Source organism: Haliotis cracherodii, unplaced genomic scaffold (genome assembly GCF_022045235.1).
Source record: "Haliotis cracherodii isolate W230 unplaced genomic scaffold, xgHalCrac1.p SCAF_4, whole genome shotgun sequence".
Taxonomy (NCBI): domain Eukaryota; kingdom Metazoa; phylum Mollusca; class Gastropoda; order Lepetellida; family Haliotidae; genus Haliotis; species Haliotis cracherodii.
The window spans coordinates 26,280,139-26,296,987 of record NW_027266297.1 but is presented as its reverse complement, the minus strand read 5'-3'; the positions used below and the strand labels follow the sequence as shown (position 1 = coordinate 26,296,987).

Genomic DNA, 16,849 nt, shown 5'->3' with positions numbered 1-16,849 from the left:
TGAGTAAGTTGGTGTGTATGTGTGAGTGGGTGAGTTGGTTGGTGTGTATGAGTGAGTTGGTGGGTAGGTTGGTGTGTATGAGAGAGTGGGTGAGTAGGTTGGTGTGTATGAGAGAGTGGGTGAGTAGGTTGGTGTGTATGAGTGAGTGGGTGAGTAGGTTGGTGTGTATGAGTGAGTTGGTGGGTAGGTTGGTGTGTTGAATGAGTGGGTGGGTAGGTTGGTGTGTATGAGTGAGTTGGTGGGTAGGTTGGTGTGTAAGAGTGAGTTGGTGGGTAGGTTGGTGTGTTGAATGAGTGGGTGGGTAGGTTGGTGTGTATGAGTGAGTGGGTGAGTTGGTTGGTGTGTATGAGTGAGTTGGTGGGTAGGTTGGTGTGTTGAATGAGTGGGTGGGTAGGTTGGTGTGTATGAGTGAGTTGGTGGGTAGGTTGGTGTGTAAGAGTGAGTTGGTGGGTAGGTTGGTGTGTTGAATGAGTGGGTGGGTAGGTTGGTGTGTATGAGTGAGTTGGTGGGTAGGTTGGTGTGTTGAATGAGTGGGTGAGTAGGTTGGTGTGTATGAGTGAGTGGGTGAGTAGGTTGGTGTGTTGAATGAGTGGGTGAGTAGGTTGGTGTGTATGAGTGAGTGGGTGGGTAGGTTGGTGTGTATGTGTGAGTGGGTGGGTAGGTTGGTGTGTATGAGTGAGTGGGTGAGTTGGTTGGTGTGTATGAGTGAGTTGGTGGGTAGGTTGGTGTGTTGAATGAGTGGGTGGGTAGGTTGGTGTGTATGAGTGAGTTGGTGGGTAGGTTGGTGTGTAAGAGTGAGTTGGTGGGTAGGTTGGTGTGTTGAATGAGTGGGTGGGTAGGTTGGTGTGTATGAGTGAGTTGGTGGGTAGGTTGGTGTGTTGAATGAGTGGGTGAGTAGGTTGGTGTGTATGAGTGAGTGGGTGGGTAGGTTGGTGTGTATGTGTGAGTGGGTGGGTAGGTTGGTGTGTATGTGTGAGTGGGTGGGTAGGTTGGTGTGTATGAGTGAGTGGGTGGGTAGGTTGGTGTGTATGAGTGAGTGGGTGGGTAGGTTGGTGCGTATGTGTGAGTGGGTGGGTAGGTTGGTGTGTATGAGTGAGTGGGTGAGTAGGTTGGTGTGTATGAGTGAGTGGGTGAGTAGGTTGGTGTGTAAGAGTGAGTGGGTGAGTAGGTTGGTGTGTAAGAGTGAGTGGGTGAGTAGGTTGGTGTGTATGAGTGAATATGTGAGTAGGTTTGTGGGTATGAGTGAGTGGGTGAGTAGGTTGGTGTGTATGAGTGAGTGGGTGAGTAGGTTGGTGTGTATGAGTGAGTTGGTGGGTAGGTTGGTGTGTATGAGTGAGTTGGTGGGTAGGTTGGTGTGTTGAATGAGTGGGTGGGTAGGTTGGTGTGTATGAGTGAGTGGGTGAGTAGGTTGGTGTGTTGAATGAGTGGGTGAGTAGGTTGGTGTGTATGAGTGAGTGGGTGGGTAGGTTGGTGTGTATGAGTGAGTGGGTGGGTAGGTTGGTGCGTATGTGTGAGTGGGTGGGTAGGTTGGTGTGTATGAGTGAGTGGGTGAGTAGGTTGGTGTGTATGAGTGAGTGGGTGAGTAGGTTGGTGTGTTGAATGAGTGGGTGAGTAGGTTGGTGTGTATGAGTGAGTGGGTGGGTAGGTTGGTGTGTATGTGTGAGTGGGTGGGTAGGTTGGTGTGTAAGAGTGAGTGGGTGAGTTGGTTGGTGTGTAAGAGTGAGTTGGTGGGTAGGTTGGTGTGTATGTGTGAGTGGGTGGGTAGGTTGGTGTGTAAGAGTGAGTTGGTGGGTAGGTTGGTGTGTATGAGTGAGTGGGTGAGTAGGTTGGTGTGTATGAGTGAGTGGGTGAGTAGGTTGGTGTGTTGAATGAGTGGGTGAGTAGGTTGGTGTGTATGAGAGTGTGGGTGGGTAGGTTGGTGTGTCAATTGAGTGAGTAAGTTGGTGTGTATGAGTGAGTGGGTGATTAGGTTGGTGTGTATGAGTGAGTGGGTGAGTAGGTTGATGTGTATGAGTGAGTGGGTGAGTAGGTTGGTGTGTCAATTGAGTGAGTAGGTTGGTGAGCATAAGTGTGTGGGTGAGTAGGTTGGTGTGTATGAGTGAGTGGGTGAGTGGGTTGGTGTGTATGAGTGAGTGGTTGAGTAGGTTGGTGTGTGTGAGTAGGTTTGGTGTGTATGAGTGAGTTGGTGGGTAGGTTGGTGTGTTGAATGAGTGGGTGTGTAGGTTGGTGTGTATGTTTGAGTGGGTGAGTAGGTTGGTGTGTATGAGTGTTGCTATCCACAGTACATAATTTGAAAAAAAATCCACACAAAAACATTTGGTGATGCTCATACCTGAGAATATTCTTGACGAACTTCTCCCTGTCCTTCTTGGTGGCCCTGATGGAGGGGTAGCCCTCCTTGTTGATTATCTCTGTCAGCCAGACCGTCAGGTGGGGAAAGTGGTACTTGTTTAGAGCAAGCAGGACGTCCGAGATGTTCTCCATCACCCCTCTCGGAGACTCCCCTCCTACTGCCTGGAAGAAAAGCTTCAGGTTAATGAGTGAGTGAATCGTGTGTGGTGCTGCAGTCCCCAATATTCCAGCCATATCACAGAAGCCTGTATGGACATGGAATCAGCTCTGGATCAGACAAACCCGTGATTGAAAGCACAAGCAGTTATTTACACTAGGAGTACAATAACATTTAATCAGCAATGTCAAAATTGTGATTAAAATTAGTGATAGAAGGTGAGGTAAGGTGAAATGGGGTTTGTTTCCAGATACATTGATACCCCACTCAGACACAGTACACCAACTCTGAGCCAGCCAGTCCTTGTTTTAGCCCCTTCATACTGAGCACAAGACAGGGTCACAACAAGCACCATCTTGCCTTTAAGTGAGTGAGTGAGTGAATGAGGTTTTAGGCCACTTTTAGCAATATTCCAGCAATATCACGGCAGGGGACGACAGAAATGGGCTTCACACATTGTGCTCATGTCGGGAATCGAACCCGGGTCTTTAGCGTGACGAGCGAACGCTTTAACCACTAGGCTCTGCACCTCCATTTACTTGTTAAAGTGAAAAGAAGATGGACTGAAAGAAATTTGGATCCAATTAGATTAAATTATTTTATGGGAACTACAAATTGCCAGCACATACCCTGAGAATTCTGTCCACTAGAAGTTGGCCGCTGGTCTCAATGACATCTTTGATTGTTTTTGCTTCATATCCAACATGGAGGAATTCCACCTGGAACAAGAGTACAGACACGTTGCACAAAAACTGGGTCAAATTGCCGAATGTGCCGTGTTTTACAACACAGAGCTATTTGCCCACAGCATAGTAGCATGGTCGGCCCAGGTAACTGATGAAAGTTGTTGAACATTGAGGTCACTCCCCATTTTAGCTACAAAATCCCAATTTAGTGGCTCAAACATTTTTTCAATTTACTTAATCCTGAAATCCTGACGTGTTTGGGTGGGTACATGTAAGACAAAAGACATATATATAGATAGACATATAGGACACAGAATCCAAATTGCAAGAGCACATCTGTCACAGTGAGGGGTGAGAAGGCAGTGAAGGAATCAAGGACAGACAACTCCTGTTGGTAAGGGCAGGGGACACTGATAGAGGACGGAGAGGAATGTTTGGGTTCTGTGTCCAGAATGTCCAGAAGAATGGATGTTGTGTCTGGTCTGGTGCTAGTATGGTATAGAGATTGAGTGAATGTTGCTAAGCGCTGCAGTCGTCAATATTCATATTATTTACCAGAAAAGCGCAGGAACTCTTAACGCTGCCATGCTCCGGCATTCCCATGCCAATGATCCCTGAAACAACCAGATGCGAACATACAGTTGGAAACACACCATACTACATAATACACCTCTGGACACTAGCAGTTCATTCTATCAGACGCCAATGTTAACGATGGTCTGTAAATAATGAGTCTGGGCCAGGCAAACCAGTGACAGAAGCCTCTCCTTGGAGATATCTCTTGATCTCACCCAAGTGAGATCTCCAGTGGAAGGAAGTTTTGTTTACATCATCCAGAAGGTATTGTTGACGTCATTCAAATCTTATTGTGACATAAGGTCAGAATGACTAGAAACGAAATTGTTGATGCTATTTAACCACAGTGGTTTTCTAATATTGCAGTCGTGATCAGTACATTTTTCTAAAGGGGAGCTCAAAATGATCAGAAATAATGAGTAATAAAGAAATAATTACAAAGTATCTGTGTCATACTGATTTAAAGAAACTCTTGTATTCTTGCATTTCCTGAGCAAGAGCATGGATAATACATGAATTCATAACTCACTTCTTAAAATCAGTGACACACATGCTCGTACAAAAATCTCTATAATGCACTCCTCACCCACCTGCATGGAACAGACCGGACAGGTTACAACTACCATCTGTCATCAAGTGCTGAGTCTTCTTCATCACCTGCGTAGACAACACGCATGTAACAACACCATCTACAGCACACAGTGCTTAACTTCCAGCATGGGTCTGTATACCTCTCGTCAGGTATGTATGGACTGACAATCTGAGTGCTCAGTAAGTAGCGAATGGTTCAACCAATCAGCTGCTTGTAATGTAACCGTACAAATATGTTCTGTGATTTCACTTATATACATAGAGGTGAAATGGGGTTAACATTGTTTTATAGTGCTAACCCCCTGAATTACTAGGGCTGGGATACATCAAATGTGCGATACGTATCACGATACCTTACTCATGATCCAATATGTATCACGATACTTGCATATGCTCTTATCAGTGGTGCATTTAAACATTTAAGGTATGAATCAATATTTTTTACCAAGTGTGCGACTGAGATTGATGCTTGTATTGAGAAGTAAAAAATTGTGATCCACCAATGCATCGGTGCAAGGTCCTACCACCATGAATTACCATGCTGCAGTTTAACATGAACACCCCACTCAGACACAGTACAGTGATTCCGAGCCTAACAGGCCTTGCTTTACAAGCTGAGCTCCAGGCAGGGTAACAAGTACCATCTGTTAACGTCTTATAGCATAGCAAGTTGCAATCAATCAAGGATTTACTGTACTTTAAACCTCTGGAAAATATACAAGATGACATCAGCAGGTTAATAATTAACAATATATGACATGTCAAAACGCTTTAGCAGGGGGACACCAGCAATAGGCTTAGAACATTGTACTGACTCTGTCCACTTAACGCTGTGTGCCAGGCAGGGTAACAACAAGTACAATCTTTTCATGTCTCGGTATGAGGGGAATTGACACATCGACTAGACCACAGAGGTGGTTCTTAACCAAAGGAACAAGAGTTATCATGAATTATCAACCAGCTTCCAAAACAAATCTGGTTGCTAAGAAACACAATTCAATCCCTATGTGTGAACCTTAAATGACAGGCACAATCTTAGATTCTACTAACCTGAGACAGCAAAGTCATGAAGTTTTCTATCACATCAGAATTTGCCCTCAGTACTGAAACAAAACAGGCTAATATTAATACGAATGTGAAAAAAATATTTCCCATAAAATAACTTGAATTAAAGAACAGACAGCATTCCATGAAATCATGATACTTCTTTGATATGACATAGCTTGACAACGGTATAAGGATCTATACAGAAACGTGGCCATTACAGTAAAACTAAAGAAGTTGTTATCCACAAATTGTGTCAACTTTGTCATCTGTCAACATCTAAGAAATGCCTATCAAACAATTCTTTTATATGGACACATAATTTCTTCATGTATCTGTTCTTACTTGTCAAACCATCTAAACCATCACAGCAGAAATTGGTTTTATTTGACAACTTAACTCAGGAATGGATAACTTTTCCCACATTTTCTCAGAAAGAAATTAGGATGAATTAGAAGATAAATACTATGTGTGTGTCTATTTCCGGGATTTTATCGAGTATTTGCATCTTGGAAATTCATCTCGAGACCCGAAAGCGTTAGATAAAATCCCGGAAATAGACACACATAGTATTTATCGATATTGTAAAGCTATTGTTTAATTAGTATGTTAATACCATGTTAATTAGTATGCAAAAAATGGTGAGTAATTATGTATTCCTACACAGTGATTCAGTCGCTTGCTTCAGGGAATGCAAATCATATTTTCACCCTTTGACATTTGGTCATGTGACCCAAATTAGCCAATCACAACACAGAACACACTTTACAATTTGCCCATAATCCACTGACCCTGAGTCCGTCAACATACATTTCAGTGAGGATAAGATATATGAATGAACATTTTTTGTTTACAATTAGGTGCGAAGTTTCGGTGAAGGTTCTAAACATCGTTATCACCGTTATTACCGTTATCAAGCAAGCCATCACTTTTTTGATAACGGTGTTAGAACCTACACCGAAACATCGCTCCTTACTTAGTACTCCAACTTCTAAATGCCTCGCAAAGATGTACAGATTCAGGCAGGTAAGTGATTAAGCCCCCCTACAGTTGTCTGCCCTTGACTACGGGGGTCTCTGAGTAATGATTGTGACACACACAACATTCCCACACACCCCTCCCTAATCCCAGTATGCTACCCCTGAAGAGTCAAAGGGAGGTAACTGCAGTGGTGTAGAACCTACCCTGTGCATCCTGGTACATGAGCAGTGTCTTGTTGATGATGGTGGTCAACAGGACTTTGGTGAACTGTAGGAAGTTGGGGTCCGTCCCGAACAGCAGGATCATCTGGATCATAATGAGGTGAGGTGAGGTGAGGTGAAATTGGGTTTAACGTTGCGTCCAAGATTTTTGCACTTACATAGTGATGTGTGCATGCACGTGTGTTTGTGTGTGTGGCTGCTTGTAGTAGTCCAGACTGAGGACGATTTATAGTGCTAGCTCACTGAGATACCATGCCGCAGTTTAACATGAATAACCCACTCAGACACAGTATACTGACTCCGAGGTGACCAGTCCTTGTTTTAGCCCCTTAATGCCGAGTGCCAGGCAGGGTAACAACAAGTGCCATCTTTTGGTATGACGCGGATGGGGATCAAAAACTGGACCTTCCACTCTCTGGGAGGACGCTCTACCACCCAACCACGGAGATGGTCGGATCACAATGAGGATCATGATGTGAGATGTCGCGTTGCGTTGTGTTGTGTGGTGCAATGTGGCATTGTGTGGTGTGTGTTATATTGCCTTGTGGTGTTTTGCGGTGCGGTGTGTGTTGTATTGCCTTGTGGTGTTTTGCGGTGCGGTGTGTGTTGCATTGCCTTGTGGTGTTTTGCGGTGCGGTGTGTGTTGCATTGCCTTGTGGTGTTTTGCAGTGCAGTGTGTGTTGTATTGCCTTGTGGTGTTTTGCGGTGCGGTGTGTGTTGCATTGCCTTGTGGTGTTTTGCAGTGCAGTGTGTGTTGTATTGCCTTGTGGTGTTTTGCGGTGCGGTGTGTGTTGCATTGCCTTGTGGTGTTTTGCAGTGCAGTGTGTGTTGTATTGCCTTGTGGTGTTTTGCAGTGCAGTGTGTGTTGTATTGCCTTGTGGTGTTTTGCGGTGCGGTGTGTGTTGCATTGCCTTGTGGTGTTTTGCAGTGCAGTGTGTGTTGTATTGCCTTGTGGTGTTTTGCAGTGCGGTGTGTGTTGCATTGCCTTGTGGTGTTTTGTGATGCGGTGCAGTGCAGTGTGGTGTTTATTGTATTGCATTGTGGTGTTTATTGTATTGCATTGTGGTGTTTTGTGGTGCAGTGTCAAGGTGCCGACAACAGCTGGGTATGGACGTACCTGTCTGACAAGATCCAGGAGGGAGGGGTGGGGCACGGCCTGGTACATCTCAATGGTCATCTGGGCAACATCCTGCGACATGGGTGAGAAGTCCTCCATCAGTGTCCGCAGCGCCTTCTTGAACAGCTCACACACTGCCTGCAGTGATCAACACCCGACATGAACTACTCAAAGCTGAAGAACATCCAATGGTTTACTAGGACTACAGTTAATCTGTACGTTTCTGGCTGGGATATTCAAACTCATAACAAGATGCTTTTAAATAATCATACCTCAACAATGGCAGGGTCAACCATCCATTTAGACACCATCACTTTAATCATTGGAAGCACTTGCTGCAATATCACATATACCTGAAAAAGTAAATTATAAAATAAAAAAATAAAAATGAATTTATAAACAAACAAATCTAGTGCTCCAGATCTGAAGAAAGCTGAGGTTTTACTCTAACCAAACAAGGACTCCCTTTAGATATCAAGGACATGCCATGCTGTCAACAACAATCACTGGTCTATACCACTGCATGATAGAGAGAGTGAGTTGGGTTTTACACTGCTTTTAGCAATATTCCAGCAATATCATGGCAGGGGAGACAAGTAATGGTCTGTTCACATAGTACCCATGTTGGAAATGGACACAGGCCGATGCATGAACAGCAAACACATTAACCACAAGGCTAGCCCAACGGTCCCTTGAAGTTGCTTTATATTTGAAGAATGTCTCATGCAACATATTTCTCTCATTTCATTATCAAGCTATTAAGAAATTACTTTTGGAAAATAGTTTTGCAATTTTTGTTCTCTCTCATTTTCTGGAGCAATGAATTCAGACAATAAATCCATAAATCAAGCCTTACTGGTTTAGGTTGGTCTGCACTGGGTTTTTGTTTCTCAGGTGAGCCGTCGTCTCCATCGTGGTCTCGCTCCGTGTCCAGGGAAGCGAACAACCAACTCAACAGGTTCACCTTCAGGATCAGGTTGGCCTTGGTCATGGCAGTGGGGTGCTGCAATAAGACAGTGATGGTAATAATTCAAATCATTTGACTTGAAACAACTTCAGCAAGTTCTTACTTGTTGCATGCATGCACAAAGTGTGGTAAGGGACTGATCAGTTAAATAATGGCAATGTTTGGGGAACAACATATAAAGTTCTTTTGAAAGTTGTCTTTTTTTCAGGAAAGGTCATGGAAGTATTTACATGGACTTGAGGGATAGTAATAGATATGACAAGCATTAGGTGAGTACATTACAAGTACATTAGTGCATCAAAACAGACACACAGACACAGACACACACACAGACACACACACACAGACACACAGAAACAGACACACACACAGACACACACACACAGACACACACACACACACAGACACAGACAAAGACACACAGACAAAGACACACACACACAGACACACACACACACAGACACAGACACACAGACAAAGACACACACACACAGACACACAGAAACAGACACCATACTCAGCAATATTCCAGCAATATATTGGCAGTCAGGAAATAGTTATGCCCCGGCCAGACAAACCAGTGACTGGTACTCACAACAAGCATACATCCAAGCCTGCACAATGACACATATTCAAACAAGTTACTGAGTCTGACCACCCAATCCAAACAGTTGCCTGTCATGACAAGCATAGATGGCTGGGGACCAGTTCTCACCTGGAATGCCCACGGAATGTTGATGGACCCAACTCAACAAACAGTAACAAACAAACAAACACACCTCCTCCTTGACCAGCTGCTGGAACTGCTGTATGTGGGGTGTGAGGATCCGGTTGAGGCACTCCATGATGTCATTGAAGGGGAGGACGGACAGCACCTGGCCCACACACGACATCAGTCGCAGGGCGTCGCGGGGCTGCAGCAGAGTACAGTACATGTACAGCAACTCCTGAATGGACAGCATTGTTGCCAGTGAAATTGTCAAACACAGTCAGGATTAAAAAATCAGAAGTGATATCCATTTTATCATATATTGACTTCCAAACAATAATCATTGGGAAAGTGTGTTTTAGGAGAATGGGCTTTAACTGTAATACACCTACAATAATTATTTCATCAATCAACAAGTTGCATTTCTAAGGAAAGCCTGGAGCCTGTATTAAAATTCAAGAGCAATGAATCATGAAACAAATTTCCTCTCTATCAATGTATCTTCCCATAATAGTATTAATACATTCGATTCTCACCGAGCAGTGGCTTTAAGCAAACCATAATTACAACTATTAAATCACAATCTTAGAAAACAACAAACAAAATAAATAGTTACCTTTAAAGAATTTCCCTCTATAACTGCCTGTAACATAAACAAGGTGTTGTAGATGTTAATATCTTCCAGGGGCAAGGGCATTAACTGACTATGAAAGTCCAGTTACCACCCTTGGCGAATTAAGCTGGAATTGTGGAGTTACATTATGGCTGGACTAAATGGTCTACGCATAGTTCAATCAAAATCTCGTAACGAACTAGACATCCGGTTTGTAAACAACATGGATTTCAACATGCAGATTTCAGTCGACTGCAGGACTTGCGAAGTATGTGGACTGTCCACTGGGCATCGACAGATATTTTGCTAATCTTTCCATGTTTTTATTCAAGGTGCTCAAGTGATTTGATGCACTTCGCAGGGTGAACTCTTTTATTACAATATAGATCAGAACAGATGGATGCCATGACATAAGCTTACTTGAACTCTTGAACTCTCAGATAAGAATGAAACAGAGATATGACCACAACAGGCCAAATCACCAACCTGACTTGCCACCAGGATGTTGTGGGCGAAGGGCTGTATGTGATCGAGGTTTTCTCTGGTGACATCTTTGAGCGCCATGGTTGCTGCCGTGGCAACCTCGCTGTTGCCGAGCCCTTGTAGGATGAGGGGTATGACACACCCGAGGCTGTCAGGGTGGCAGTTCATCCACTCCCCAAATGAACCTTTGAACAGAAATATACATGCATTCATGAACATTTGTGTGATGCATTTCCTCTAGTTCTCATATTGAACTATCTCTGTATCAAAACACAAAGACTGGGATACGATCATAGGTTTATTCTTGTATCATGGCATCAGTACATTCATCTGCGCTGACGTCATCAGCTACGTCATAGTGCGAGCTAGCTGGTACACAGCACTCAGCAATATAACAGCTATTGAACAGCAGCCTGTAAGTATCAAGTATGGGCCAGAGAAACTGTTACTATGATCAATGATCCATGCCATCGCAATACGATGACACACAATCAACTAAGTCACCGAGTCTGACTACCCAATTCATCCGTCGCCTCTTACAACAAACAAGGTTCTGGGGACTGATTATAACATGGAATCCCCTTGGGGTTGAGTGAGTTGTTTTGAAAAGTATTTGATATATCTGGCATGCCAGCTTAATCTGAGCGGAAAAACAAAAAAGCTCAGGTATGGTGTTGCCAAAGGAATATAATCAATACAAATCTTTTATCCCAACCCACAATCAGTGGATCCCCGATCCCCCGATCTTCACAGGTAGGCCCCTTATGAAGGGAATGATAGGATTGTCAGAAGCAAGTCTGTGCTCATGGGTTTCACTAATTGATAACCCTGTACTGCCTGTGTTACTTACTAAGGGCGTTCATCACCCATAAGTTCACAACATATACTACATGCATAAAATCACTACATGTATTCAAAAATACACTAAACTCAACACACTCATTTACTTAATTGAATCAGTCAATGTGTTTGAGATGCTTGGCACTGATGCAAAACATAAGAGAATGACTTAAATGAGAGTGACTTGATCCCACCTAGTTGTAGTTCCTCGTTGCTTACCTATCATGTAGAGTGCTGTTGATATCAGCTTGATGTTGTTGAATGGCACCCTGGGAAGCATCTCGAGTAACATCGGTAAATACACAGTTTCTTCTAAATCTACACTTTCGGCAACAGACCCAAACAGGAAAAACATTGCTTCTAGAGTCTGGAAAGGAAAAAATCACCACAATTCATCCTACAGATTGCTGATTAAATTAAAAATAATACTTGTACAATTTACAAGTGAAATTATGAAAAAACTTCATAAATTTTAAGAATATGAAGTATTAATTAATGTGAGATGAAACAAGGCTTAGAGTGAGCCCTTAATACCAACTTTGACGCCAAAATATTTCTAAGTTCAAAACATGAAAAATTCTGGTTTTATATATAGAAAATACACAAATCAAATAAAACTTGGCACTGCACCTCTCCTATTAGTATAGAAAGTGTTCCTCAAAATTGAAAATAACCCATGAAATAGTTCTCAAGTTATAGGTTGCACAAATGTTGAAGTAAAACAAGCCAATTAAACACATGAAAAAAAGCTGTATTTTTCCCGCAAATCCAAATATAGAAATCAAACTTCACTCTGTACCTCTGCTATTGGTATAGAAAGTGTACATCAAGTTCAGAAAAAATCTATGTGGTAGTTTTCAAGTTATAGGTTGCACAAAAAATGTCCTTAGAAGGAAGGACGGACAGAGTTCCTTGGTGTAACCATATACCCATTCCCTTTTAGGTCAGGGGGTATAATTATTACATGCAGACCAAAATACAACAAACATTAAAAAAATATTTGATATAAAAAAATTCTATCAATATCATGGCAGGGATCACAAGAGATGGGCTTCACACATTGTACTCAAGTGTTGAAGTGAACCCAGGTCTTCGATGTGACCAGCCAATGTTTTAATCATTGAACTCCCCATCTCCCCCATGCCAAGGATCAGCATCTTCTTTCTGATTGGCTCCTTTCTCTGATGTGATAACATAACTTCCTGCCTACCTGCCAGCGTATATCCTGTGACTGAAGGAGATTCTTCAATATATTGCACAAATAGCCAATCAGGGGTTCTCTCAAAATGTTGAAGGCATACATCTGAAATACAAATGCATTTTGTATTTAACTGGAAGAACATTAATAACAGTAGTAGGAGGACGTTCGTTCGGTATATTTTAGGCAAGTCCCAGACCAGCAAGAATGTCTTCCAGATAATGTCATTCAGCAGTAAATATTACTCTTATATTCTGCCCCAATTTTGATATTTTCATCTTTCCATGATACAAAACACTGACTCTCATAACATGGCAAGTGTACAGACAGACAGACAGACAGACATGTTTATTCAGTAAAAGGCCAATGGCCCAAAATACAGACATGTGAGCATGACATTTACAGGGCACAGAATTTATCATTAATTATTTTGTGAGCACAATATAAGAATTTACAAACTAGAAATAATGTTTGCTCATTATAATTACTAAGAATATTTATTACATAAGAATTACTGTAATGAGTAGGCATAGGAAGATTAACAAGGTATTTTTGTCTTAGGGCAGAATATACATCTGATGTAAAAGTAGCGAAGTATATATTTATTATTTTGCCACCTGCCTCTTGGCATTTTGACGAAGACATCTGTGAAAAAAAACCTTTCCAAATATACATTTGTTGCCATTCCAAGATGTGTACTTACCATGGTGTCTCCGATGTCCTGCCTGTAGCAGCGGAACTGCTCCTTCTCCTCGCTGGACCAGCCCTCGTACTCCTGGTCGTTGGGGTACTGCACCTTGGTCAACAGCACCTCCATCAGCGAGAAGTAGATGCGGTGGAAGATCGGCTGCAGGATCCGGAACTGACTCGCGTCAAGAGCCTGAAGCTCATCCTGGAGCACACAGTGAGTGAGTGAGTTAGTGTGAGTGAGTGAGTGAGTGAGTGAGTGAGTGAGTGAGTGAGTGAGTGAGTGAGTGAGTGAGGTTTTACGTCGCTTTAAGAAATATTCCAGCAATATCACAGCAGCACACAGTGAGTTTGAGTGAGTGAGTGAGTGAGTGAGTGAGTGAGTGAGTGAGTGAGTGAGTATGGTTTTACGCCGTTTTAAGCAATATTCCAGCAATATCACGGCAGGGGACACCAGAAATGGGCTTCACACATTGTACCCATGTCGGGAATCGAACCTGGGTCTTCAGCTTGACGAGCCAATGCTTTAAACACTCGGTTGACCGAGTGCTCCATGTGAGAGAGTGAGTGGATGAGAGAGTGAGTGAGTGAGTGAGTAAGTGCGAAACCCCTGAGCACGGCTATGGTGCTGACAAACCTACACACAGAGAGAACAGTTACTGTGTTTCCTCCATTTCCTCCGAGTGTGATTCAGTCTGCAACTTGAGCTGACCCAGAATCAATGTTCAATGTCCGCACATCATGAGAGAAAGAACTTCAAACTGACTTGATAGAAATACCACAGTGTATTATAAGTTTAATAGATTATCAAGTTTTCAGTTTTCAAGTTATGCTTGAGGAAAATTGTAAAAAGTCTTGGCAAGTCTGTCTCAGGTCCTTCACACTCAAGCAAGCAGAATGTATTACCTCCAGACAAGATCTCAGGTACATCACAGCGGTCTGTAAATACTTGAGTCAGGCCCAGACAAACCAGTGTGTACAAGAACATAAACTACAGTTTACCTGTAGGATATACCAGAACATTAATGACAGTTTACCTGTAGTGGGTACCTAAACGTGAAGGACAGTTTACCTGTAGCATGTACCTAAACGTGAAGGACAGTTTACCTGTAGCATGTACCTGAACCTGAAGGACAGTTTACCTGTAGTATATACCTGAACTGAAGAACAGTTTACCTGTAGGATATACCTGAACATTAATGACAGTTTACCTGTAGTGGGTACCTAAACGTGAAGGACAGTTTACCTGTAGTGGGTACCTAAACGTGAAGGACAGTTTACCTGTAGGATGTACCAGAAAATGAAGGACAGTTTACCTGTAGCATGTACCTAAACGTGAAGGACAGTTTACCTGTAGCATGTACCTGAACCTGAAGGACAGTTTACCTGTAGGATATACCTGAACTGAAGGACAGTTTACCTGTAGTATATACCTGAACTGAAGAACAGTTTACCTGTAGGATATACCTGAACATTAATGACAGTTTACCTGTAGTGGGTACCTAAACGTGAAGGACAGTTTACCTGTAGTGGGTACCTAAACGTGAAGGACAGTTTACCTGTAGGATGTACCAGAACATGAAGGACAGTTTACCTGTAGTATATGCCAGAATGTGAAGGACAGTTTACCTGTAGTATATATCAGAATGTGAAGGACAGTTTACCTGTAGTATATGCCAGAATGTGAAGGACAGATTACCTGTTGTATATACCAGAACGAGAAGGACAGTTTACCTGTAGTATATACCAGAATGTGAAGGACAGATTACCTGTTGTATATACCAGAATGTGAAGGACAGTTTACCTGTAGTATATACCAGAATGTGAAGGACAGTTTACCTGTAGTATATATCAGAATGTGAAGGACAGATTACCTGTAGTATATACCAGAACGAGAAGGACAGTTTACCTGTAGGATGTACCAGAATGTGAAGGACAGAACACCTGTTGTATATACCAGAACGTGAAGGACAGTTTACCTGTAGTATATATCAGAATGTGAAGGACAGATTACCTGTTGTATATACCAGAACGTGAAGGACAGAACACCTGTTGTATATGCCAGAACGTGAAGGACAGTTTACCTGTAGGATGTACCAGAATGTGAAGGACAGAACACCTGTTGTATATACCAGAACGTGAAGGACAGTTTACCTGTAGTATATATCAGAATGTGAAGGACAGATTACCTGTTGTATATACCAGAACGTGAAGGACAGAACACCTGTTGTATATGCCAGAACGTGAAGGACAGTTTACCTGTAGGATGTACCAGAACGTGAAGGACAGAACACCTGTTGTATATACCAGAACGTGAAGGACAGTTTACCTGTAGTATATATCAGAATGTGAAGGACAGATTACCTGTTGTATATACCAGAACGTGAAGGACAGAACACCTGTTGTATATGCCAGAACGTGAAGGACAGTTTACCTGTAGGATGTACCAGAATGTGAAGGACAGAACACCTGTTGTATATACCAGAACGTGAAGGACAGTTTACCTGTAGTATATATCAGAATGTGAAGGACAGATTACCTGTTGTATATACCAGAACGTGAAGGACAGAACACCTGTTGTATATGCCAGAACGTGAAGGACAGTTTACCTGTAGGATGTACCAGAACGTGAAGGACAGAACACCTGTTGTATATACCAGAACGTGAAGGACAGTTTACCTGTAGTATATATCAGAATGTGAAGGACAGATTACCTGTTGTATATACCAGAACGTGAAGGACAGAACACCTGTTGTATATGCCAGAACGTGAAGGACAGTTTACCTGTAGGATGTACCAGAACGTGAAGGACAGGTCACTGCAAGCCTCGTCCACTGGGTAGTGTCCTGGGAGAGATGTGAACCTCTGAAACATGCAAGGACAGTGCTTCAAGTTGGCAGTAAATGTTGTTGAAGTATTCTAGCTGTATCGGGGCGACCTGTAAATAATCAGTCTGAGCCAGGTCAGTGGTTGACAGCATGAGCAACAAGCAACGTTACCCCAGCAACCACCTGCACCTCATATGTCAAATCTTATGACAAGCATGGGATACTGGGGACCTATTCTGCACCAAATAAGTAAGAGAAAAGCTTTTCTCATTCACTTGATGGGATTAACATTGTCCAACTTGACAGTATGCATGTTTTATTTTATCAAACAGCGGAACCCTGCTATCTCAAATGTACCAACATCACGAACCTCTTATCCGGTCACGACCGCCTCACTATATAACTGGATATAAATTTGATCTCTGATCCCATATTCAAAATGAAAATACATAGCACTCTCTTGATCCTTGGACTCGGTCCCAACTTTGACTTGACTTTAGAATTTTGAACCTTTATCTTGAAGTTGGCATTGCAATGGTAATCTCTACTGAAAATTAAAACAGTCGGATTAAAGGAATCAAGGCTCGTGGCGCAATATCCAAATTAACAAGAGTTTGCCACTAACGTGGCTATATCCCCCGCCCCTGTTGCAGAATTTATTACATAATTAAATCTAAACAAACCCTCACCTTTTTTAACCGAGGTGGAACCTAAGTCCATCTTGCTGCCATTGAAATGTAAAAAATAAAAATTCCTGACAAACCTGCAAAGTTTCATGAAAAAATATTGAACGGTTTAT

At 42.6% G+C, this 16,849-nt stretch overlaps 1 protein-coding gene across 1 annotated transcript in view; it reads right to left on the bottom strand.

Moving 5' to 3' along the window:
• Window positions 1-16,849, bottom strand: part of LOC139478963 (importin-13-like) — a 41,057-nt gene that overhangs the window by 8,058 nt on the left and 16,150 nt on the right. The window contains exons 11-26 of the mRNA XM_071261684.1: window positions 16,007-16,087; window positions 13,239-13,427; window positions 12,548-12,640; window positions 11,557-11,704; window positions 10,501-10,682; window positions 10,018-10,044; window positions 9,472-9,606; window positions 8,582-8,728; window positions 7,998-8,078; window positions 7,726-7,863; window positions 6,591-6,693; window positions 5,413-5,465; window positions 4,362-4,428; window positions 3,751-3,809; window positions 3,139-3,228; window positions 2,333-2,514 (exon numbers count right to left, since the gene is read on the bottom strand). Coding sequence (XP_071117785.1) covers window positions 2,333-2,514; window positions 3,139-3,228; window positions 3,751-3,809; window positions 4,362-4,428; window positions 5,413-5,465; window positions 6,591-6,693; window positions 7,726-7,863; window positions 7,998-8,078; window positions 8,582-8,728; window positions 9,472-9,606; window positions 10,018-10,044; window positions 10,501-10,682; window positions 11,557-11,704; window positions 12,548-12,640; window positions 13,239-13,427; window positions 16,007-16,087 — 1,775 coding nt within the window. The remainder of the gene's footprint in view (window positions 1-2,332; window positions 2,515-3,138; window positions 3,229-3,750; window positions 3,810-4,361; window positions 4,429-5,412; window positions 5,466-6,590; window positions 6,694-7,725; window positions 7,864-7,997; window positions 8,079-8,581; window positions 8,729-9,471; window positions 9,607-10,017; window positions 10,045-10,500; window positions 10,683-11,556; window positions 11,705-12,547; window positions 12,641-13,238; window positions 13,428-16,006; window positions 16,088-16,849) is intronic.